This window comes from Eptatretus burgeri, chromosome 13 (genome assembly GCF_056783735.1).
Source record: "Eptatretus burgeri isolate ZD-2024b chromosome 13, Ebu_testis_v1, whole genome shotgun sequence".
NCBI classification, from domain to species: domain Eukaryota; kingdom Metazoa; phylum Chordata; class Myxini; order Myxiniformes; family Myxinidae; genus Eptatretus; species Eptatretus burgeri.
The window spans coordinates 6,088,413-6,114,786 of record NC_140973.1 but is presented as its reverse complement, the minus strand read 5'-3'; the positions used below and the strand labels follow the sequence as shown (position 1 = coordinate 6,114,786).

Sequence of the window (26,374 nt, the reverse complement as noted above, 5' to 3'; positions counted from 1 at the left end):
TCAGTTCTACCATAGTTGTGTACAGGAGTTGGTTCTTCCACCTTTTTATGAGCATCGGCGATATCATCGTTGGAGCTCAAAGTTCTAAATCTCAAATTAAAGCCTTTTAAAATGGTATGTGCTGCTTCCTTGCTTGACGTTCAGCATTTAAAATGGATAGAACACGGACAAACAACCATAGGTTGGTAATAATAGTGCAGGCTTTGATGGGCGTAATGTCGAGCTCCTCCACAAGTCTCGACTTTGTGTTAAAATAAATAAAGTTTTTGAAGTTTTGAAGGAGATAGGGAGTGGAAGACTGGCCTTTTTCCCGGACATGGTGAACGAACTTGTTGCGTGGTTTAACCGATACGTGCTCGAGGACTGAAAATGTATTTAGTATGTTTCCGAGGTATGGATAATTAAAATTGCAATGATGTAAAAACTGACATCTCGACAGCCAATCTGAAGAACATTTTCCATTGTAAGCACATATGTCAGGATTTTTTTTTCTACATATAAGCACATATAGTCTGTGGGCTTATGTAAAAATAGCAAGATTTTGGGTAGATTCTTGGCTCCCGTGTTTAAACACATCGATAAACTTCACTGATTCAGAAAAAAAGGTGCCAGTTTTTCTATTAGCTTTTAGGGCCTCCATTTTGAATTTCAAAATGGCTGCCGTTTTTACCCTATATGTATGATTTTTCGGTATTTAACGTTATTTTGAACATATAATTCAAAGTGTGTGCAAATAGAGTTTGGGTACCAAATGCATTGTAGTTGAGACAACTGTTCATCTGAACTCTGTTTGCATGGATATCAACAGGTTTGATGTTAATGTCAAGAAATATTGGTATGAATGTGACATTTATTACTGGTATCTGACGAATATTTTCTGCTTGCAATATGATGCATATCCACTGTGAACCAAATAACTTACTGCTTTATTTCAGAAGACCAAAAATGCACAGTGGACATCCCATCCTATAAAATACTTAAGGCATTGAAATTTATGGCAAATTGTTAATTTCACTTATGGTTATGATTCCAGTTTAACCATGGCATCGTGTAAGAAGCATGCAACTGAACCTTCCATTGACTTTCGAATCTGCTTGTTGTGTCAAGGAGACAAGTTCACTGACATTAAAGGTGTTCATCAACTGGAGCATCTGCGACTACCAGAACTGGAATCATACCAATCATTGTTGGACTGTATTAGCAAGAGGGCTCAATATCAAAACCCTGAGTATGTTCATTTGCATCAACAACTGAGTGGCATATCTGGAAAAGAACTGAGCAACCAACATGCAGTGTGGCACAAATCATGTCATGGTAAAGCAACACACAAGCAACACATTGAGAGAGACAAAGCTAGATATAACAAAGCAGTTTTATCTCAAGAATCAAGTGTATTGTCATACAGCAAAGTCTGTGGTCGCCCTCCCACATCACAAACATCTAACACCCCAAAGCAGGCAACTCCTGCATCTACCAGCACACTAACTAGATCTCGTTACCCTCCATTCCAAAAGGAACACTGTTTCTTCTGTCAAAACGAGAAGATTTGTGGTGGTAAGACAGAACGCCTTATTACTTGTAGAAGTGTCGATATTGGAGTATCAATCCAAAACATAGTTGATGTTAGCGGGAATGAACAATGGAAAGTAAACCTGGCAAACATCATAACTGATGGTGACTTTCTTTCAAGGGACATTAAATATCACAAAAATTGCCATACCATTAACTGGCGCAAGTACATACAAGCCAAAGAAAGAGTCAGCAACAGAGAACATCAGGCAGAAAATACAGTGGAATTTATTTCTGCAGCGATCGAGTTCAGTGCTGAATTGCAGGAATCTATAGATCAAGGAAGCATCCATACTATGAGTGAAGTAGCAACAGGATTCAACCAAATTATGCACAATTATGGCATTCCAAACCCACAGATTACACGTGCAGTGCTTCTCACCAAAATAGAACAACAAATATCAAACTTCACAATAACTGAAGCATAAGGAAGAAAACCTGCAGTCATTCATTCTAAGGAAACTGTTCGGTCAGCAATAGATACTGTTGTGGAGAAACGTGATGTTTTAGCTATCAGACGAGACATGAAAACCATCGTTCATTGCTCAAAACTTATCAGGCAATTTATCTTGCAAGACTGCGAATCTAACCAATGGACCTTTAATGGCTCATTGACAAATTGTGAAGAACAGTGTGTACCTGCAGAACTAGTTGCTATGATGAGGTGGACATTACAAGGAACTCAAGCTGCAACAACAGACACACGTGCCAAAGAGCTCAGCAACACATGTCGCACTCTTTCACATTCCATAGTGCAAGCATGCAAAACACAGAGGCAAACGTCTCTGACACCAAAATCAAATACAGCTGATTTCCGGTGCAGGCTGTGATACGACAGGACATATCCAAGGGAAGGGAAAGAAGGGGTGCTTTACAACTTTCCTGAAGGCAAGCCCCACCATTCTGAGAGTACTAGCTGACCTTGGCGAAGGGGATGAGCCATCTGAAGAAGTTCTTCATGGTTGTGAAGAGTTTCTTTGCTCTCTTTTCTCTCCAGTTGGAGTCCACTTTGGGCAAGCAAAGATGCTGAGATGGTTTTTGTTCAAGCAACTCACAGATGAACAAGGAGTTGACAAACTGCCACCGACTCAGGGAGCATGGATTGAACATATACGCCGTGCCCATGTCCAGTGTAATATCTGGTGCCAGGATATGGTATTGAACCTAACTTTTCTTGACCCTTTGACCTTGGGTGGCGAAACCAAGACAAAATGCTACTGATTGGTTTTTCTCAGTTTGCACCAGCTCCAGTCTCAGTGCTGCAGCTCGTCAGGTGTAACTGTGAGAAATCAAAGTATTCAAGAAGGTGCTCATGCAGAGGAAACGGTGTGGTCTGTGCCGAGCTTTACAAATGTGGTGGGGAAGGCGACAGCTGTACGAACAAAACACCACCAAGGATTGGCGAAGATCTCGAAGATGATTGAAGCAATGACAATTATAAATGCTTAATCAGTAACATTGACACTCCTGATTCATACATGTAGCATTTTCATACCTTTGTAAAAAAAGCTTATCCATCTTCTAATTGTATAACCGCCCAAATAAATTTATATTGAATTACATGCTCTATACTATTTCTGTTAAATGTTTTGGAGGATTGGCAAAGAGTGTTCCAATCATAAATATGTTGTTATTATTGGAATCCTCCTGTGCCAAAACATATGATTAGACACCAAAAACATCTTCTTATGTCTAATGGTTCAAAAGTAATGGCATTTTACATAGAAAAACCCCGAAATCAGGTGGCCATCTTGAATTTTTCCCAATATTTAGAGTATATCTGGTGCTCTTAGTTTGCTTCTAATGAATCTTTGTCCCCTTTATATGAGTTTAGATAAAATAAAATAAATATTGTATGATATTTGAATGAATAGTTATGGTTAATTTGCAATCTTATTTTTAAAAGAAGATTTTTGGTGGTGGCCATTTTGAAATTCAAAATGGAGGCCCTAAATGTTAATGGAAAAACTGGCAACCTTTTTTTTTCTAAACCAGTGAAGTTTCTAGATGTGTTTAGACATGGGTAACACGAATCTACCCCTAAAAAATGACAAATCCAGAAAATGTTACATAAGCCCAAGGACTATTATGTGCTCCACTAAATCTAAAAATATGCGCATACACTTATTATCCAGATTCTACTGCAGCATCTCTTCTGCTTTGCATCAATTCATTAATCATAAACTTTCTCTCTGCTGTAAATAATGCTGGACACTTCAGGTTCATTCAAGAACCTTAGAGTATTGTTTTTCTTATTCTTATTATTATTATTCTTCTTCTTTACCTAGTGTAAAGAATGTATGCATGGAGAACGAAACCTTTGAAGTTGAGTAGCCCAGAGTGTTTCCCCTACTTATGTGTTGGCATGGACATCCTGTTTCCCTTTCTGTCCAGAAAGCAGGACGAACAGAAACTCATCTGTATCGGATGATCTAACAATGAGACGTCTGATGGCAGGGATGATGCAGCATGGAAGCAGGAAAAGATGATGCGCTGCCTGTCTGCTTCCTTTTTTTTGATATTAGCCGGCTCCACATGCTCTTTGGTTTTAATGCTTGAGAGGTGCACATTTTATCTGGTATGAAAAATATTTCCTGGATGAGCAAATTTCAAAGCTGACCTCAAAGAGCACAAGGTTCTTCACATTCATCTTATTCTGAACATTTGAGAGGAAACCTTTCCATTGTTTTGGAATTTTTGTCGATCTTTTCACAAGGAGGCGTTGTGCATTTATCCTTTCCTTCAATCGACTAATTTAATGGAGCTTTCATGGTATGTGTTAGCCACAGTCTGCTCTTGTGCACTTGAGCAGTTTGGAGGACATCAACTCTGAGTATTCTTCGAGGCCGATAGGGGAAAGGGTTGAAGTTGTAGATACAGACTCAGGTTTGAAAGTGTTTTCCTTTAGTTGATCCAAAGAAGATTTTCCTGCCACCTCTGCACATTAACCTCGGTTTAATGAAGAATTTTGTGAAATCTGAAAGGATTCCAATACCTTGTTGAGAAATTTCTAAGCATCAGTGCCATGAAATTGAAGGAGGGAATCTTTGTGAGGCCCCAAATCACAGGGAGATTCTGCAGCATGAATGCTTTGAAGAAAGCCTCCATGTCTTACAACTAAAAGCATGGGAGACTTTCAAATAGATTTGTGGGAACTTCTTGGGTAACCACGAGTCTTCCGCATGGAGTCCAGAAACTGTTCGATGCATATCAGAAAATGGGCTGTCGTGTGTCCTGGAAATACCATTTTTTACATTCGCATCGAGATTTCTTTCCCGAAAACCTTGGCACGGTGGGTGACGAGCAGGGGGAACGCTTCCATCACGATGTTCAGGCAATGGAAAATTGCCACCAAGATTTCTGGACGTTTTTAAGTTGTTGTACATGTTTTTTCACAAGTGTGTACTGTGTAAATTTAACCAAGTGTATGGTGTGTACAACGTTTATGGGAATTGTACTGAAAAATGAATAAAGTTGCAACGTTAAAGGGTATCCCAACTGCATTTTTTTTTCTTTTCTGAAAATCAGTGAGAATCATTAATCAATCTTAATTTGAAGGGAAAAATAATTTGAATTTTTTTTGCCAATCTCAAAGTGTCAAAAAATCCCGAAAGGGTCGATTTTAGATTTTGCCATCAACATCACATCTTGAAGCCATATTGATTTGAATGGTGGTTTACATAGAGAAACAGCGCCGGTCGAGCTCAGATTCAGGTACCGATTAATCTGCGCCGTTGCCTGTTACCTAAAATCTGCAGTCACACTTGCTGTGGTACGTCATCTGTAAATTATAAATCTTTACGATTCCCTTCCACTAACTCTACATCACCCATAAATCAAAAAACCTACAGGCACTTCTCAAATCGTATCGTCTTAAAAACGAGGAACACCAGCTACCTTTGCGAACAATCGTTCCCATGCAAGATCACCTGACGTCTAATTGGCTCTGATTACCTGACCCACTGTGAGCAGAGCGAGGCTGCACATGCTGACTTTTGTGTGCGGATAATTTAGTTTAGGGACTTTCGGAACAGTTTTTGTGATTTTCTTTTTTTAATTATTTTTATTTTTATGTGTTTTTCTTGGTAGCCTGGTTTTAAGTTGCATCAGTCTGCAAAAGTACAGCTTTCTAGCATATCTCTAAGGAATTAATGAGTGATTCATATATATATATATATATATATATATATATATATATATATATATATATATATATATATATATATACATATATATATGATGAAGCTTTCATTTTTCGACATTCCATTGACACCATTCATCCGTCCAATGTCATTGCTTACCCAAAGGTCATATTGCGCTCTTGACTTTCAGTAGCTGTATGAACATTCATCATGATCAATCCCCAGAGGATCGTGCCGCTGACCCCCTTGGGATAACCCCTCCTCCCCTCTCCCTATGTCACCTGACAACACATGCCAAGTTTGGTCATAATTGACAAGAAACTGGAACGGAATCAAATATACACAAATACACTGACCATTTCCACTTTGCAGTACAGATTCTGATGTTCCATTCTGGGATATGTTTTGGTGAAAATGTACATCCTTTGTTATATTATGCAAATGATACAAAATGCTCTTTAAATTGTATGCTTGGTACAGGAAGAAGAGGAATGGAAAGAGTTTGAGCAGAAAGAGACTGATTACAGTGGGTTAAGGATACAAGCCTTACAAGTTGGGTGAGTATCTTCTCTTCAAGTTGATTTCTTATTTGTTTTGCATTGTTTGTCACCTTGTGTTTGTCATCCTTCCCTTCCCTTCCCCCCCTGCCCCCCCCCCACATGGCAGAACAACTGCACTGTATATCCTTGTTGAATTAATTTATTTAGTCTCCCTTCCTTTGTCAGTTTGTACCTTTTCTGACTATAATTGCTCAACCGGTATTGATTTGATTGTTGTTTGGAAATGGAGATTTCAAAACCATCTCTTGAATGGAAAAACAGTGAATCCAGAAGTTATCATTCCTCTTTTATTAAAAAATATATTGTTGTGGTTGACGAAATTCGCAAACCACCATTCAGGTCCCGTAGGTGAGATATCTCTAAGTATATGTGTAGTTAGCCCAAACCCGTTGTTTAGAGGGAATAAATGTCATTCATTTGGGCTGCGACCCTTTTAGATAGCCGTTTTTCTTTTACTATCTTTATTTTGGACCAACCGCCATTACTACCACCACAACCACCACCAACCGCATCTCGACAACCACAGCCACCTTCTCCAGAACCGCCTTCACAACATCCACCTTCTCCACAACCGCTTTCACACAACAACCACCAACCGCAACGCCGCTTCACAACAACAACGCCAACAGCCACGACCTTTACCGTCACAACTCGCTCTCGCAACCATCGCATCACCGCCATTCCCGCGCCGCTTGTGGGCACCGATCCTGGACTCGTACAGGGCGCGCACCGAGCAGCGGGTGCAAAAAGCGGCCTCTCCGAGAAATCGGATCAAGAATGATTCACGCCCACTTCTGTTCCGTCCTATCAGCGAGCGTGGGGCGATTTGGCCCCGCCTCCAGGCGCGTCGGAGTATAATCGATATATGCAGATTCGAGGATCAGGAATGATTCACGCCCACTTTTCCTCCGTCCAATGGGCGAGCGTGGCTCCGCCCCCGAGCCGATCCTGATCCAAAAATCTGCATGTGGTTTCTCCTGTCGCACTATAAAGCGCCGAGCGCGGGGCGAATCGAAGAGAAGAGTTGGAGAGTTGTGGCGGCGGCGAAATCAGTCGAGAGAGTGTCTGTCGGGGTCCGGAGAGTCTGGAGAAGCCAAGGAGCTTTGTGGAGGTCTGTGCTCGTGTCAGAGTCGGGGAGCTGCGGAGAGGGGAGGCCGGGAACGCGGTCGAGGTCGCAGTGGAGTCACTCGTCGCGGGACCCAAGCCAGCCAGATATCCTCTTTCCCCCGAGCATCAACAACCCCCCCCTGTTTCCCCCCCGCGCTGAGATAGTGTGAGAAGGGGGTCCCGTTCCCACCCCATTCCAGGCAGTGCCAGCGAGGCCCGCGGAGTCGGGGCGCCGCCGCCATTTTGCGGCTCATCACCAGACGGGTAGGCTCGACGCGGTCTCGGCCCCAGGCCCGTCTGCCCCCTTATCGTTGAGGGTGGCCCCTTTTTCTTTTGCTTTGGAGTATATGGGTTGTCGGCGCCGTCTGTGAAGTAAAACTGTGTAAGTGTTGCCGTGTGCTCGCGTAGTCGGGAGTAGATCTGCATTGTGTCTTCTTTTGTTACATTTGCTTTTTGTGCAGAATTGTCGTGTTACTTTTACATTTGCTTTTGGTGCATAATTGTATATGTGTGCTTTCCGTTCATCGCGAATAAATGTGCTTTATGTTGAACTGTTTCCCGCTTCGCTTCGTCATTTCTTTCATTGAATCCTCATCTTGCTTCACGTAAAGGGTTGGTCGTGGGCTAAATACGCCCGATAATTAATCGGAACCGTCGAGGTTGACGATAACACCGCTCGGTTATCCCGATAGTACGGAACGGGTCGCTTAAAGTGGCCCGTGTCCGAAGTCGACCTGCGGCGAGGTGCGATCGCCCGGTCTACCCTCCGTGTGGGTACTTAGGTAGGTCGAATTTGGCGAACAACCCTATCCCACGCGGGGGGCCGATTGGCACGATCGTGGTGAGGCCGAAAGGCCCACCCGTGACTAGTTCCCGGCGTTAGTCCGAGAGGGTCACGACGGGATTGTCCGTCCGGTGGGCGACGTGCCGCGACTCGAGTTACGTGGCCGCCAGCACGCCGGCGGGCGCGAATTCGCAACAATATATTTATTTAAAAAAAGTAAATTTATATGTTTACAATGTGAGGTTTTCTGTCTTACCATTCAGATTTCCAAGCTCTAGTTCAAAACCATTCCTGTTCCGCTTGCATTGAACCAGTGACCATTTTCAGGATGATTCAATCTTCCAGTTTAAAGCATTTGGATTCTAACCTCCGAGACTCTTAGCTAACCTCAGCAGAATTACTAAGCCTGGTGTTGGTGAGTGGTAAGGGTGGTGGCTTGGGATCCTAGGGTCATGAGTTCAAGCCCCGTTGGCCGCTGAATTAAAAAAAATACACCAGGAGGTTGACTCAGCCTGCCATCCTTCCGAGGTCGGCAAAATGAGCACCAGTGTACTGGTAAGGGGGACACTGCATCAGTGGCATAGCCACGTCCCAACCAATGATGCAACCAGCAGCCACAGGTTGCACTCGATAGAGAGAGAGCAGAATTACTTTGTTGGTAAAAATGCAGCCGACTCACTAATATCCTACAGGGTAGGGATAATCTGCCTTCCCCATCCAGTTTGGTATATATATATATATATATATATATATATATATATATATATATATATATATATATATATATATATATACATATGTTGTTGTTCGTCTTTCGGCTGCTCCCGTTAGGGGTCGTCACAGCGGATCATCCGTTATGATCCGCATACTGATTTGGCACAGGTTTTACGCCGGATGCCCTTCCTGACGCAACCCTGGTCGCCTCTTACGACACAGGGATCAGGATTTGGGTTTCGCCATGATTCCGGGCTGCTCCACACCCTGCCCAGTGCAGAACCCCCGTCCTCAAGCGATCCTCCAACCCAAGCCTCCGAGTAGCCGGATTACAGGCGCACGCCACTACGCCCGGTATATATATATATATATATATATATATATATATATATATATATATATATATATATATATATATATATATATATATATATATATATAGATAGATAGATAGATAGATAGATAGATAGATAGATAGATAGATAGATAGATAGATAGATAGATAGATAGATAGATAGATATATATATATATATATATATATATATATATATATATATATATATATATATATATATATATATATATATATATATATATATATATATATATATATATATATATATTTTGTTGTGGTTGACCAAATTCGCAAACCACCATTCAGGTCCCTTAGGTGAGATATCTCGGTAAGTATATGTGTAGTTAGGCCCAAACCCGTGGTCTAGTGGGAATACATGTCATTCATGCGTGCTGCGACTCTTCAGGATAGCCGTTTTTCTTTTACTATCTTTATTTTGGACCAACCGCCATTATTGCCACCGCCGGCCACGTCTCAACAGTCATCACAACATCAACCACCCACCACAGCGCCGCTTCGCCACGGCGGCCACGACCTTTGCCGTCACACCTCGCAACCGTCGCATCGCCACCGTTCTTGCGCCGCTTGTGGGTACCGGTATTGGACTCGTGCAGGGCACGCGCCGAACAGCGTGTACAAAACCACGGACTTTCCGCTCCAAAAACGGATCAAAAACGACTCACGCCCACTTTTGTTCCGTCCAATCGGTGAGCAAGGGGCGATTTGGCCCCGCCTCCAGGGCGTTGGAGGGCGGTCGCTATATGCAAATTCATGGATCAAAATGCATTCACGCCCACTTTTTCTCGGGCCAATGGGGAGCGAGGTGAAAGGTCGAAGGCAGGGGGTCAAAGGCGAAGCCACGTGGCTTATATAAGCGGCTGCGTTCGTCAGAAAAGTAGTCGTCGTGTGCGTTGGAGTTGAGTGCAGTTGGGAAGTTCGCAGGAGGAAGAGTTCGGAGTTGGAGTCGGAGCGAAGAGGACGGAGCTGTGGAGAGGCGGCGGCGGCGAAGGCAGACGAGGGGGTGCTCGCGTCGGTGCCGGGAGCTGCACACCAGGGAGGCCGACGGCGCGACCTGGTCGAGGTGGAGACGCTCGTCGCGGGACCCGAGACAGAGTAAAAATCCTCCTTTCCCCGAGCATCAGCAACCCCCTCCTGTTTCCCCCCGCGCTGAGATAGTGCGACCAAGGGGGCCCCCTTCCCACCCCCTACCAGACACTGTCCGCGAGGCCCGCGGAGTTGAGGCACCACCGCCGCTCCGCGTCTCATCACCAGACGGGTAGGCCCGACACGGTCTCGGCCCCAGGCCCGCCTACCCCCTCATCCTGGAGGGTGGTTCTCTTTTCTTTTGCTTTGGGAATGTGTGTTGTCGGCGCCGTCTGTGAAGTAAAATTGTATAAGTGTTGCCGTGTGCTCGGTAGTCGGTATTAGCTCTGCATTGTGTCTTCGCTTTTACATTTGCTTTTTGTGTAAAATTGCATTGTGTTTCTCTTTCTTTTCTATGTGCTTTTGGTGGAATTGTATATGTGTGCTTTCCGTTCATCGCGAATAAATGTGCTTTATGTTGAACTGTTTCCCGCTTCGCTTCGTCATTTCTTTCCTTGAATCCTCATCTTGCTTCACGCAAAGGGTTGGTAGTGGGCTGAATACGCCCGATAATTAATCGAACCGTCGAGGCCGACGATAACACCGCTCGGTTATCCCGATAGTACGGAACGGGTCGCTTAAGTGGCCCGTATCCGAAGTCGACCTGCGGCGAGGTGCGATCGCCCGGTCTACCCTCCGTGTGGGTACTTAGGTAGGTCGAATTTGGCGAGCAACCCTATCCCACGCGGGGGCCGATTGGCTCGATCGCGGTGAGACCGAAAGGTCCACCCGTGACTGGTTCCCGGCGTTAGTCCGAGAGGGTCACGACTGGATTGTCCGTCCGGTGGGCGACGTGCCGCGATTCGAGTTACGTGGCCGTCAGCACGCCGACGGGCGCGAATCCGTAACTATATATATATATATATATATATATATATATATATATATATATATATATATATATATATATATATATATATATATATATATATATATATATATATATGACACCAGCCCACACACTGGGGTTGAGGCCTTCAGAGCAAAATTTTATGGAACCGAAATTTTTTTTACTCTTTTCAAGAGGTAACACAGCCCAAAATCATTCTTTAAAATATTTCATGAAAAATTTTTTTTTTTTTTTGTATACCTTGGTCGAGGCTCGTATGAGAGCTAACACACAACTCGCAGCAAGGAGGCATGAGACAAGAGGGGCGGGAGTGGAAGGGACAAAACAGTGGGGAACAGACACATTAGGTGAACTGTGGAAGGGAGAGAGATGGGGATGGGACGGGGAACATGGCGAAGAGAAGATGGACATTACAGGGACTTTCAGGAAGGAAAGCAGGAGAATTGAAGGAAGTGGGCTTGGGTGGATTATCGGGGGTAGAAAAGATCGAGGATTTGGATGGGGGAAGATAGGAGGTGGTGGTGAACAGCTGTTTTGAAAGCCTGGAGGGAAGAATGAGAAAGAATAGAGTGAGGAAGTTTATTCCAAAGGCGGGAAAAAAGAGGAATGAAAGAGTGAAGATGAGCAGTGATTCGTGATTTTGGTAGTTTTACCAGAAGGGGGTTGTTGGCGGACCTTGAGCGCCCTGTGGAAATGTGGTGGGGACAAATCGCAGAGAGAGCAGGGGGGCAAGGCTGGAGAGGAGTCTGTAGAAGACAGAAAGACCACCGACCAACCTGCGGTGATTGAGTGAGAGGCCCAACGACTCAGCTTCATTGCGGGAGATGCCGATGATCTTAAATGCCTTGGTTTCGACAGCGTGAAGCCGAGAAAGGTGGGAGGCAGGAGCACCAGCTCAGAGGGGAGAGCAGTACTCCATCAGGCTGCGGACAAAAGCTTTGTAAGTGGTCAGGAGCTCAAGAGGGCCGAGGAAGGACTTTGCACGACGGAGGATTCCCAGTCGGCGACTGGCTTTTGAGGCGAGGTTGGAAATGTGACTTTCCCAGGAAAGGTCATGGCAGATAGTGAGACCCAGAAGCTTGAAAGAAAAGACTTCTTCCAGAGGATTGTTGAGAAAGTGGATGGGGGGGTTTTTCTAAACGGTCCTTTCGAAGAGACATAATGAGAGTGTGAGATTTGTCTGGTCAAGAGGTGAAATCATCCGTTTCCTGCCCATAATTTTTATTTTATTATTATTTTTTAAAGATCACCCCCTTTTCTCTTACCTTGCTTGCTCAATACCCCATCCTACTTTATTTTCCCCTACTTTCCGCCTTTCGCTGAACACGTAGATTGAACATTCACACAACTGGTGAGAATGTGTTTTCCACTTGTTGCACTTGTGCTCTTTATACAGTGAGGATTTGCCAGAGGAGGACGGAGAAAGCAAGGAGGAAAAGGAAAGCGAGGTGGGTGGTGATGGATTCCAACGAGAGGGCGAAAGGGGCGAAGGTCCCTGGAACAAAAGTAGCGCCAACACACCTGCCGCTTCAGGTATAACAAACATTTGCCAGGAATTGTTGCATTTCGTTAAGATCACAGTCATAGTGGTTTTCAAGCATTTATTATTGTTATTACATTGCGAGTTAAATAGTTTTCAACTTGTGGCATTATTATTCGCGGTTTGGATTTTACTAACGCCGTGAAAGACCGATTCACATCGATTACCATGAAACTGTTCATCTAAAGTGGGCACAGCTCAGCCAATCAACACAGCCTTGAAATACTTCGCCAATCACAATTGCTGTTCCAAGAGTGCAAATGCTTAACACAGCTGAAGGTGACAATTTTTTTTAATATTTCTTTTCCTACTGTCTAAGACTCATGGCAGAGTTTCTACATGTATCACAGACATGCCAATGGACAAATGGACACGGTATATGAGAATTGAACCTGGAATTACAGCATCATGAGTTGTGTGCTCAAATGGGAACATCAAACAAACAAACAGGTTCTTTAATTACTTTTCATCTTTGTTGTGTTCTTTATCCGATGAACAAAAGTGCAATTTGTTACATTACATTGCTTGTTCTACATAATATTGCGGTAAGATCATCATCATTTTACAGTAAAATACAACAATCTCGCTTGTGACTTTAAAAGGATGGCAGGTAGGCCTGTTAATATCAGTATTTTTGATCTCTGTTCCTTTCCCACTTCCTTCTACTTTTTCACATTTCTCTTTATCATGTCTCCGTCGATGAAGTCGCCCGAGGCTTTATGTTTTTCGGTTGTGCCTCCGTCTGTCCGTGATGAGTTTTCATTGCCACGATAACTTAAGAACTGCTGAATGGATCCAAGTCAAACTTGGTGAAAGTATGTATAATGATGCAAAGATTAACTGATTGGATCCCTGTTCTTCATTGCATGGCCCGTGAGCTACTAGCGGCCCCTGGTGGCCTGAAGTGCAGCCCCTGACGTGTGTCCGATTATTCACAAATGTGAAAACACTCCATTGTAATCTGCCATAAATGCTGTCAAATTGACCCAATGGTTTCGAATGAGTGTTCCAACACGAGGCATAAAAGTAACATAACTACATAAGGATATGGTTGCAGTGTACAAACAATTGTGCTTGCAGCCAAGTTAACCACAACGAAGAAGAGTATGTGGAGGCGGGGCCCAATCGCAGCCATTCCAGAGTCCTGCAGGCGGTGTGGCGGCTCTCACACTGATGTCTTATCGGCAAAAGTGCCCCCACCCCCTCTAAAACAACAGTAAAGATCACTGGATTAGATTATGGAGTCAAGAGGTGAAAGGTCAGAGGTCACGTTCGGTAAAAGTTCTGTGACTACGTGAACTTGTAAACCACTGATGGTATTTTTGACCAAACTTGATACACTAAATGGGCAAAAGTATGCAGACACCCGTTTTAATTAGTGGATTTGGCTATTTCAGCCACATCCATTGCTGACAGGTGTATAAAATCAAGCACACAGCCATGCAATCTCCATACACAAACATTGGCAGTAGAATGGGCCGTACCGAAGAGCTCGGTGACTTTCAACATGGCACCGACATAGGATGCCACCTTTCCAACAAGTCAGTTCATCAAATTTCTGCCCTGCGAGAGCTTCCCCGGTCAACTGGAAGTGCTGTTATTGTGAAGTGGAAACGTCTCGGAGCAACAACAGCTCAGCCGTGAAATGGTATGCCACACAAGTTTACATAACGTGCTGGAGCACGTAGCATGGAAAAATTGTCTGTCGGCGGTTGCAATACTCACTACAGAGTTCCAAACTGACTGGAAGCAACGTCAGCACAAGCACTGTTCGTCGAGATCTTCATGAAATGGGTTTCCATGATCGAGCAGCCACACACAAGCCTAAGATCACCATGCGCGATGCCAAGCATCGGCTGGAGTGGTATAAAGCTCACTGCCATTGGACTCTGGAGCAGTGGAAATGCGTTCTCTGGAGTGATGAATCACCACGCTTCACCATCTGGCAGTCCAACGGACGAATCTGGGTTTGGCGGATGCCAGGAGAACGCTACCTGCCTAAATGCATTGTGCCAACTGTAAAGTTTGGTGGAGGAGGAATAATGGTCTGGGACTGTTTTTCATGGTTCCGGGTCGGCCCCTGAGTTCCAGTGAAGAGATATCTTAACGCTCCAGCATACAACGACATTCTCGACGATTCTGTTTTCAACTTTGTGGCAACAGTTCGGGGAAGGCCCTTTCCTGTTTCATCATGACAATGCCCTGTGCACAAAGCGAGGTCCATACAGAAATGGTTTGTCGAGATCGGTGTGGAAGAACTTGACTGGCCCGGACAGAGCCCTCACCTCAACCCCATCGAACACCTTTGGGAGGAATTGGAACATCGAGTGCGAGCCAGACCTCATCGCCCTACATCAGTGCCTGACCTCACTCGTGCTCTTGTGGCTGAAGGAAGCAAATCCCTGCAGCAATGTTCCTACATCTAGTGGAAAGCGTTCCCAGAAGAGTGGAGACTGCTATTGCAGCGAAAAGGGGACCAACTCCATATTAATGCCCATGATCTTGGAATAACATGTTGGATGAGCAGGTGTCCACATACTTTTGGCTATGTAGTGTATACATATACTGTATATTATGAGGGAAAGATGAAGTAATTAGATTTTGGCATTGAGAGGTCAATGATCAGAGGTCATGTCAGGTAAAAATGTGATACTTGAGAACAGCGGAAGGAATTTCAATCAAACTTGATACAAGTATGTGTCATGATGTAATAATGTGGGCGGAGGTATGTAGCTCAATCACGACGTCGAGGAGTGCTGTTAAAGTTCATTCTAATTCTTGCTTTTTCTTTCTTTTTTTGTTCTTTTTGTTCTTTTATTTCCTTTACTCTTCATCTTTCTTTATCTGCAGAGAAGTGAATTCTTGTAATTACTTTTGTAAGGCTTAATTGGCTGTGTCTGGATGGGATGGGTGGGAGATGAATAGCAGCTGAAACTCGAATCCTATCCAGGCTCCTCCTGATGACTTGATCTTTGCTTATTCAGGTTCCTTCTGATTACTCCAATGCAGTATTTGGTTCTTCACTTGATTATTGAAGCCTGTGTATACTGCATGTGACATGATCCGCGTTTATGACCTTGACCGAGAAGAATGATCCACAAAGTGGCCATTACTTGTGCAGTTGTCAGGCCAGATTAGATCTGTGACGTCCTACAGGTACGATGTAAACCTGTACTAACCTGTTCCATGGTTGGGTTGTCGGTGACTAAACCATCTCCTCGACCAAGTTTCTTGGTGAGGAGGGTGTATGATATGGACACCCAGCAGGATGAAGAACAAAACCTGTCAAAGGGCAGAGGAGCTCCTTGTGAGCCAATGGCCATCCATATCTCTTTCGCAACTGTGTCTGCGGACGTCCTCCTGCAGTTGGCTTACTTTATATTAGGAGGTTGGTGGCAGGATTTGCACTCCGGCCACCGTAAAACCCTTTATTCTGCAAAACATTCCAAAAGCATAAAAAATTCTGAAAACCCACACAGTGGGAGTGTCGCAGGGCAGCTCACCAGATGACGGGATTGGGGCAAAGCTTTCGGGACCCCCAATCTTTGATGGGAAGGAAACCACAGCTTAACCTTCCCGGGTCAGATTGCAGTCGTGTGTGTCGGGGTGGTGCTGAGGTGTCGTCCACACGGCAGTCTCCTTGGGTTAACCTAAGGTGGTCCCTTCAGGTGGGTGCCTGGAATGTCCTATCCCTAAGAGAGGACGATCACCTGTCTCTGTTATCATTCGAGCTCAAGCATTTGGACATCGGTATTGCAGCACTCTCTGAAGTTCGGAGAACGGATTGCGGCGAGACCATGGCGAGTGGTTACAGCTACTATCTGTCTGGTCGCTCTGACGGTCACCATGCCCAAGGAGTTGTGGCTGTGTCCAATAAGCTGACTCCAATCATAATTGAGATAACACCAGTCAACGGGCGTATTATGAGATTATGGATTCGTCACTCCTTGGGTGTCATTTCTCTGTTCTCTGTATGTGCTCTGACTGAGGTGAGTGATCTCACCGTGAAGGATGCATTATATGCCAGCTCGAGTCTGGTTGATCAGTGCCCCAGACAAGATACACTTCTAGTCTTGGGGGATTTCAATGCATTGACTGGAACTGATAGGGATGGTTATGAGGTGTGTGTTGGTCCCCATGGGTCAGGAACTGTGAACCTGAATAACACTGAGTTCTTTGATTTTGCAAGAAGTCATGGACTTAGGGTGGCTGGTTCATGGTTTCAGCGCCCACAGGCTCATCGCTGGACTTGGGATTCCAACGCTGGTGGTGTGGCAAAGCAGATTGACCATGTGCTTGTTGATGGTCGCTGGAGGATGATCCAGAACTGCAGGGTCTACCGGAGTGCTCAGTTCCTCAATACTGACCACCGGCTTGTTGTAGCAACTCTGAAGTTGCAGCGTAAATCCAAGAGAACAGTGCCATCCCAGTCTAGGCTGGATGTTGGCAAGCTCAACGATGAGAGGGTTGCTGATGCGTTTGCGAACAGGCTGAGTGGAGATTTGGGAGGTCTGGGTACTTTGGGGGATCCTGAAAAGATGTGGAGTGCCTTCAAGACCACCCTCCTTGATGTTGCCGGTGGATGTCTTGGAACTCACCGTAGGGTGAAGAAGAATTTTGTCTCTCAAGGGACACTCGATAGCATTGCCCAGAGTTGCAGGGCCAGGCTGAATGACAGAGCTGAGCTGTTTAGGGAGCTGAGGCGGAAACCTGCACGTGCACTGAAGGGTGGACAAGGAGGCCTATGTGTGAGGAATCTGTGAAGGGGTAGAGCATCATCTGTGGTCAAGTGATTCTCGTCCTGCTTACAGGGGAATTCACGCATTGCGTTCCTCCACACCCGTCCCTCGGTGCACTGCAGTTGCAGCAGAGGGTGGTGTGCTCTTGACAAAGGAGTCCGAAGTGAAGGCCCGCTGGGCCGGTTACTTTGAGTGGCTGTACCAGGCTGATCCACCAGCTGTCTTGTTGGATGTCAGGGTTGGTACAATCCTGATTGCTGACCCTCCAATCAACTGTGGTCCACCTTAGTTTGTGGAAACACAGACTGCGGTGAACCGGTTGAAATGGGGTAAAGCTCCAGGGATTTGTGGCATCCATGCCAAACTTCTCGAGGTTCGTGGAAATGCTGCATTCGTGTAGATGAACATTCGTGTAGATGTAGATGTACTGGAACACAGGCATCATCTCAACTGACTGGAAGAGGGGCCTTGTTGTCCCTCTCTGGAAAGGGAAGGGTGTTCGCCAAGACTGCAACAACTACCGAGGGGTAACGGTGCTCTTGATGCCGGGCAAGGTCTTTGCTCGGATATAATTCTTGATAGGGTTCGCCACCATCTGCTTGAGCACCAGTGTCCAGAGCAGTCAGGCTTTACACCAAAGAGGTCAACGATTGACCGTATCCTTGCTCTTCGAGTCCTCACCGAATGCAGACAAGAATTTTGGCAGAGGCTGCTTGCAGCCTATGTTGATCTCTGTAAAGCGTTCGATTCAGTGAATCGGGATGGCCTCTGGAGAATTTGTGGTGTTCGTGGGGTGCCACCAAAACTGATCGATTTGATGTGTGAACTCCACTCTGATACTGAGAGTGCTGTGAGATGTGGTGGTACCATCTCTGACTTATTTCCAGTTGTTACTGGAGTTCATCAGTGGTGTGTGCTGGCCCCCACACTTTTCAGCGCTTGTATGGACTGGATTCTAGGGAGGAAGTCGGCAAAATCAAGCTGCGGTGCATCGTTTTGGAATGTCAAGATCTCAGACCTTGATTTCGCAGATGATGCAGTCATCTTTGTGGTGACTCGAGATATCCTTTTGGGGGTACTCGAGATGCTGAATGAGGAGTCTGAGCCGCTGGGATTACGGGTTTCTTGGGTCAAAACCAAGATCCAGGCTTTCAATGACATCTTGGATGCTGCTATCATGTCTGTACCTGTTTGTGGTGAGGGTGTTGAGGTCATGGAAAGATTCACTTTGCTTGGCAGTGATATACATGTCTCTGCTAGTTGTGAGCCAGAGGTCAACGGATGTCTGTCGGGCCTGGGGAGTCATGGATTGACTGGATCATGGGGTGTGGCGCTGCCGTTCCGGTACATGTGCGGGAGGACGAAAGTCTGAATCTTCAGGTCCTTGGTGCTTCCAGTCTTGCTCTATGGATGTGAGACTTGGACTCTGACCAGGGGTCTGAGATGGAGACTTAATTCCTTTGGTACCAGGCGTCTTCGGAGAATCCTTGGCTATCACTGGTTGGACTTTGTGTCCAACGAGCGGTTGCTGAGAGAGACTCAAATGAGATTTGTTACCTGCATAGTCCGTGAGCATCAGCTGCGACTGTATAGACATGTTGCTCATTTTCCTGATGTTGATCCTGCTCACCAGATTCTCTCAGCGAGGGAGTCTCGTGAGCGGAGGAGGCCAATGGGCCGACCACGTGCCTCGTGGTTGCAGCAGGTTGATCAGCATCTCGAGGAGATGAAGATTGGCCAGGCATCTGCCTGGGGGATGGCCAGACAGAGACCCCTGAAGTACCGGCGGAAAGTGGATGCAGCGACGCACTTCTCTCAAGCGCATGCTCTCATACCTGACCTGTGCAGGATGAGGTTTATCTCGATCTTTATTGTGTAATCACTCACCAGATGATTGAAAGCACACAACTTATTTATACTTCCAAGTCAATTTGGCTGAAAGTCTGTTGTTCTTGTGATTTGTAAATGAATGTTGTTACGATTGCCTGGTTAAAATCTGGCGAGTCGCTTCAATGCGTCCATAATGATCAACCACTTCAGGGTCTTCCCCGCCGGATTACGCATCTAATGTCGTGATACTGTTCGGATTGGAATTCCGAATCTGCCCATCATTACACCAATTAGGCGTCACGCATCCTATGCTAATTATGGCACGCGCACCTGATGCGCGACGCTGTTGAGAATGTACCTTGTTGAGAACCGTGGCCAATTAGTCCTCCACGTGTTTTTCTTAATCAGGAGAACCACGACAACCAGAATGCACCCCAAGACCAGGTGTATTTAATAACCCAATGGCATGGGGAAGGAAACTCAAGAAAGCAATAACAGCATGTAACGAGTCCATAATAAAACCTCTTACCCACTGTTGTCTCTGGCCCGTGCATTACAGATGACTTATCACGCCCCTCTCCTCCCCTCTCACTTACCATTGGACCATGAGCACGTTTGTGGGTGAAGCGAAACCTTCCCGCCCCACCGAACAGGGCTGCTGATGCTCAACAGGGTTATCGTGGCTTTTCCTGCCAAGCGAGCACCTCAAGACCTCGTGATATCCTAAAAAACTCATCGATGACAGAGGGCAGACGCTAAAAACGCGGTCAAAGTGGTTAATAATTTTGGACAGACATTGGGAAATGGGGACATCATCCAACTCGACATAAAAGCAATGCATATCGAATATCGCAAATAATTACTTTATGCTTATGCAAGACATTCAATTTAAGGAAATAACTGCTCAATTCTGAGCATTATTAACCCATCGGAGCCATTTCTACAACAGTATTATTAATCCATATTTTGTGCCACAACTATTCTCAGGGACTGCGACACCGATAAACTCAACTTCACAGAGTCGTTACAAGTCGTGAGATTGAGTTAATTTCTCTTCAGCAGCTTTGTGGCAATCTTGGACTTACAATTATTTTAAAGATCTTGTCCATGGTGGCTGAGTTGATCAATCCAAGACTTCACAGACATCGACCGGGGTTTGGGGTGGTGGGGGGTGGGGGGAGGTGGTTGACCTTGCAAGTTTATGAAGTTGTTCCGTGAAACCAAGATGGCTGACATCGACCAAACAATATGGTTCACTTTTTACATTGTCCTATTTTGAAGGAAGAGGTGCCCATACATACATGTCCTATCAAAATGTAATGCACTTTCCGGCTCAGTTCCAGTGTGTGGAAAACATGGAACTCTCCAATCCATGAAGGGGCTTAGGGTATGGTGGGGATGTCAGCTGTTGCACACACTGCTCGCCACAGATCATTCAGCCTTAAACAGGCTTGAAAAGGCTTTTATTGGCAAATTGTCAGCCAACCCCTCACGGAAAAGCAGCGATCCACGGCTGTGTTTCTGGCTTCCTGGCCATCAACTCTGTTTGTGTGTTGGTGTAGGGGAGGTTGCCCCCTGTTGTGTTTGTGACTTGTCATCTGCATGTATTTTGTGCATACCACCCACATTGGCTAAATGTCGATGAAGGGTTACATGACATTGCTGGCATCGCGACCTCTGCATGCAATCTAATGGAATAGCAACCACATTTGGCCCACAGGTTTGGTTTTCACCTTCATCTTTTATTATAATAAGCTTGGTGTTGCCTTAACTGTTAAAGTGGCTGGCTTGAGTTCTTCGGTTCTTGAGTTCATGCCATTAAATAGCACCAGGTGGTTTGACAGCCCGTCATACTTCCGAGGTTGGAAAAATGAGCATCAGTCCACTGGAAACGGGGGCACTGCATCATTGGCACAACCACGCTCCCAGCAATGATGCAACTGGCAGCCACAGGCTGCATACAAAATAATATTAGCACTGGCCAGCAAGTCATTTTCATCAGATGTATAGGTAGTCTCGATAGCTCTTGAGACGCTGATTATAAAATAAAAAAAATTGTTTTCCTCTGGCATGTCTAGTTTTCGTGATGAGACCGATCAAACTTGAAAGGTTATTTCCTTAATTATAATTAATGGAGGTTCATGCAATCATTACATCACACGTGACTGGCATCACAGAAGCACATATCAACCAAGAACGAGCAGTGTTCAGTGTGTTCCTTGAGTCGATCCAAAGAAGATTTTCCTGCCACCTCTGCACATTAACTTCGGTTTGATGAATAATTTTGTGAAAGCCATGGGTAAGACTAATTTGAGATGGTTCCAATACCTTGTTGAGAAATTTTCAAACATCAGTGCCGTGAAATTGAAGGAGGGAATCTTTGTGAGGCACCAAATCAGGGGGACATTCTGAAGCATGAAGGCTTTGAGGAAAGCCTCTATGTCTTAGAACTAAAAGCATGGCAGATGTTCAAATAAATTTGTGGGAACTTCTTGGGTAACCACGAGTCTCCCGCACGGAGTCCAGAAACTGTTCGATGCATATCAGAAAATGGGCTGTCGCGTGTCCTGGAAATTTTTACATTCGCATCTCGATTTCTTTCCCGAAAACCTGGGCGCGGTGAGTGACGAGCAGGGGGAATGCTTCCATCAAGACGTTGAGGCAATGTAAAATCGCTACCAAGGTTTCTGGAACGAAAGTATGCCGGCAGACTACTGCTGAATGTGTCTCGCGACAATCTAGACAAAGTTTACAAAAAATCGTGCTCTCAACATTGTTAAGCAAAACATTAATTTTTTCATAAGTGTGTACTGTATAAATTTAACCAAATGTATGGTGTTTATAACGTTTATGGGAATTATCCTGAAAAATGAATAAAGTTGTCACTTTATTATCTTTTTTTTTTTGTTCACACCGTTGAGACTCTTATGAGAGCTAACACACAGAACGTGAGACAAGAGGGGGGAGAGGGAAGGAAAAACAGTGGGGAACAGAGACATGAGGAGATCTGTGGACGTGAGAGGGATGGGGCGGGGAACACGGGGTAAACAAGATGGACACTACAGGGACTTTGAGGAGGGAAAGCAGGGAAAGTGGATTTGGAGTGGATTAACGGGGGTAGAAAAGATCATGGTTTTCGATGGGGGAAGATAAGAGATGGTGATGAACAGCTGTTTTGAAGACCTGGAGGGAAGAGTGGGATTGAAGAGAGTGTGGGAGTTTGTTCCAATGGTGGGGGAAAAAAAAAGAGGAATGAAAGAGTGAAGGTGAGCAGTGATTCTTGATTTCGGTAGTTTTACCAGAAGGGGGTTGCTTGCGGACCATAACTGGCCTAAAGGCCCTGTCGCACCTTGACATTTAGCCAGCATATGGCAAGGTCTCAAAATGTATGTAAAATGCTGGCGTACGCTGAACTATTGATGTTTTTTTTTAAGTTTTGGGCGTATAATAACGTGTTGGACATATGCATAACGTATTAGTAACGTACACATAACGTTTTAATCACATATAGATAACTTATACCAACGAATGCTGAGCGTTTGTCGGCGTTCACAACCTATGCCCAACGATAGTCTAACTTATGCATAGCGCGCGGTAGCGTATCGTCGACGATCACGTGGCGTAGGCTATTCATAGGCTGCGGCTCGACGATTCAAATCATAACCGCACTAGACATCGAAGTGTGAAGCCGCTGTCACACCTTGACGTTTTAGCCAGAGTATGCCGACGTATGAAAAATTTGCCAAACCAAGCTGGCACACGTCGAATACATTATGGGTAAGTTTTGTATACGTCGTAGTACGCTGGCATACGTCGAGAAATTTTCAACATGTTGAAAATTTCTCGATGTACTCGACGTATGACACACATTCCGCATACGCTGGCATAAGTTGTAGGCACGTTATACGATCGTTGACACACGTCGACATACGTTACTTGTACGTTACTCATAAGTCGAAACACGTCAATGTAATGGTTAGTGTCAGTGTTCCAGACTCCCTGGGTTTTTTTTTTCTTTTTTTTTTTTCGGTATAACGGTGATGTTGACACTTCGATTTATAGTGCGGTTATGATTTAAATCGTTGAGCGGCAGCCTATTAATTATATTATATTATAACCGCACTAGAAATCGAAGTGTCAACATTACCGTCATACCGAAGAAAAAAAATATAAAAAAACAAAAAAAAAAAACAACCAGGGAGTCTGAAACACTGACGCTAACCATTACCTTGACGTGTTTCGACTTATGAGTAACCTGTATCAACGATCGCGTAACGTGCCTACAACACGTTACTCATAGGTTAGAAATAAGTTTCGGGTACGCTAAACATTACCTCCACGTGTTTCGACTTATGAGTAACTTACAAGTAACGTGTGTCGACGTGTGTCACCGATCCTGTCACGTGCCTACAACTTATGGCCAGCGTTATGCGGAACGTGTGTCATACGCTGGCATACGTCGAAAAATTTCAAGCATGGAAAATTTGTCTAACACCTCGGCGTACTACGACGTATGCCAACGTGCTCTTAACGTATTCAAACTCACCCATAACGTATTTGACGTGTGCCAGCGTTTTAGCCAAATTTTGCATACGTCAGGCATACGCTGGCTAAATCGTCAAGGTGTGACAGGGCGTTAATGTGTGATTATTTTAATTACCGAGATTGTGCTGATATTAACAACAGTCATCAGGGGTGTTGAGAGTCAGCACAGGCCCCCAAGGCAAACAACCTTGGGGCCCAACCCCCACCCTTTCTCTTTTATAACTTTTTAAGGAACTTTCTTTAATGATTGGGCAGTTGTCCAAAGAGCCATGGAATGCTCCAGACAAACGTCCTGAAACTGTGTCTCACCCTATCTCTCAATGGTGAAGAATCACTTTCAAAATTCTATTAGTCAGATCCAGATCCAGATCTTCAAAATCGAATCAGTTTGTCCTTTTCACACACCGAACCTGTCCACAAAATTTCATCCGGATCCATCCACAACTTTTTGAGATATCCTGCACACAAACAGACAGAAAGGGGTGAAAACGTAACCTCCTTCACCTCCGGTGGTGGGGGTAAAAATTGCTGACGTGGGCCAATCAACATTGATATATATATATATTTTTTAAACATCTGGTGGTTGATGGATTTTTATGGAATGACAAGAATACATCGGCTATAACAATCGCGATTTGAACACTCGTGACCATATTCAGTGAATCCTTCCTTGGTAACCAAAATGGTGTCCGCAGCAACTGAGATACGAATGCCTATTTTGACAAGAAAAACCCCTTTGGATAGGTTTGTACTTCTTGTGATTTAAAAAATGCTAAATTTGAAAGTGTCTTCTTTTAGCCTTTAGAGACCGAGTTTCTGATTTGGAAGCCTTGATAGTTGCTCGGAAGTTGTTATTTATTTCAAGTGACTTCTCCCCTCCCACCCCCCTCACCCACCATCGACCATCAGTTGAGGTTTCGGAATCGAGATCGACACCCGGTGTCGTCGGCGGGGTGTACCGCCCACCCGGATATCGCTCAACGCCACACCATCCTCGACGCGGCCCTCAGGCACCACCAGAGATCTCCAGCGAGGCGCAGTTTCCCTCACTACAGGCCGCTACCAAAACAGAGAGCCGAAGGTGAGTAGAGCTCACCCACTTGCGCACATTGCCTTTCTGATATGCAATTCTGGAAAAATTCTGTACATGATCAAATCCCAATGAGATGTTTAAAGTGTCCATTTTTAAAATGGCTTTATGAGTCCATTTTTTAAATGTCATGCTGCAAAGGTACCATTTCTGTTCTGCAGAGAAAGGGACTTGGAGAGGACGTTTGAAACTGTGAAGCACCGAATGCGAGCGAGAGAGGACGACAAAAGCAAACCACTCGAGCTGGAGCTGGGGAACCAGTTTGCTGTTTTGGGGGATTAGGATTTGGGGTCGGGTGGGAAGGCCCAGGTGTCTGACTTTTATGATGAAGGGTGTGGGGTGGGGGCAACGATGCATTGTAATGGTATTGCAAAGGCTTGTGCGTGTCACTCAATTCAGAAATGGCAATATCAGTTTTTGGGGTGTATGATGTGGGTAGAGGTTTGAAGTCATTTCATTTTCATGGGCAGAAAGTATTAATTATTGCTGCTGCTCCTGCTGTTAAAACATTCTGTTCCAGAACGGCCATACAGGAACAGGAAGTCAGGTGACAATCCACAGGTTCCCTCTGTCTCCCCCACCCCATTCCTCCCACCCCCCCAACCCCGTCCCAAACAATCTTCTCGTTTACTATTGAGGTAAACCAGGCATTGTTTAAATGAAGGATACTGCTGGCTCAGAGCATTGAACCATGTCCTCCTGGCTTATTGAAGAGCACACCTGAGTCTTGCATTGAAATGACCTGCTCACCTTGATATTATGAAAAAAAACATTTTTTTTCATCTCCCAGTCTCATCAAAAGTTTTAAATGGTGGTGTGTGTGTGTGTGTGTGTGTGTGTGTGTGTGTGTGTGTGTGTTTGTGTGTGTGCGCACGCACAGATGTGTGTATTAAAGGGTGGGGTCCTTTTATATATTATTGTGATGTCATTGCTGAAATGGAGACGGTTGATATTTGCACGCCAATTTGTATCGCCTCACTGAAAATCCCAAAATAATTGAAACGAGACATCACACTCTTGTCCATCATGTGTGTTTCTTTCTTGGCACCCCCTCTCCCTCCTCTCCCCCGATCAATGCACCGTGGATTAAACCTGTACCTGCTCTCACCGTGCAAAAGTGTCACAATGGCGGAGTGGTTCCATGTTTCGAGTATTAACACATCATTTGGCTGAATCGATGGATTATGACTTTGGGGGCAATAAGGAATATGAAGCAAAGAGGTCTTTCATTTTCACAGATCATTCTTTGTTTGAATTGTCTCATGTTGGTCCCATTGATTGTTTTAAATGGATGACAGAGATCCTGCATGCATTTTGCCAATTATATTGGAAATGAATTGGGATGATAAAAATTTGTGGTGTTTCACCCTCGCCTGCTGGTTTTTATACTGAGGTGTCGAAATGG

General features: G+C 44.9%; 1 protein-coding gene across 1 annotated transcript in view; it reads left to right on the top strand.

Moving 5' to 3' along the window:
- CDV3 (CDV3 homolog) overlaps positions 1-26,335 on the top strand; it is a 37,423-nt gene extending 11,088 nt beyond the window's left edge. The window contains exons 2-5 of the mRNA XM_085850912.1: positions 6,192-6,268; positions 12,622-12,758; positions 24,789-24,960; positions 25,131-26,335. Of these exons, the coding sequence (XP_085707038.1) occupies positions 6,192-6,268; positions 12,622-12,758; positions 24,789-24,960; positions 25,131-25,251 (507 nt within the window). The 3' untranslated portion in view covers positions 25,252-26,335. The remainder of the gene's footprint in view (positions 1-6,191; positions 6,269-12,621; positions 12,759-24,788; positions 24,961-25,130) is intronic.
- Positions 26,336-26,374: the final 39 nt, after the last annotated feature.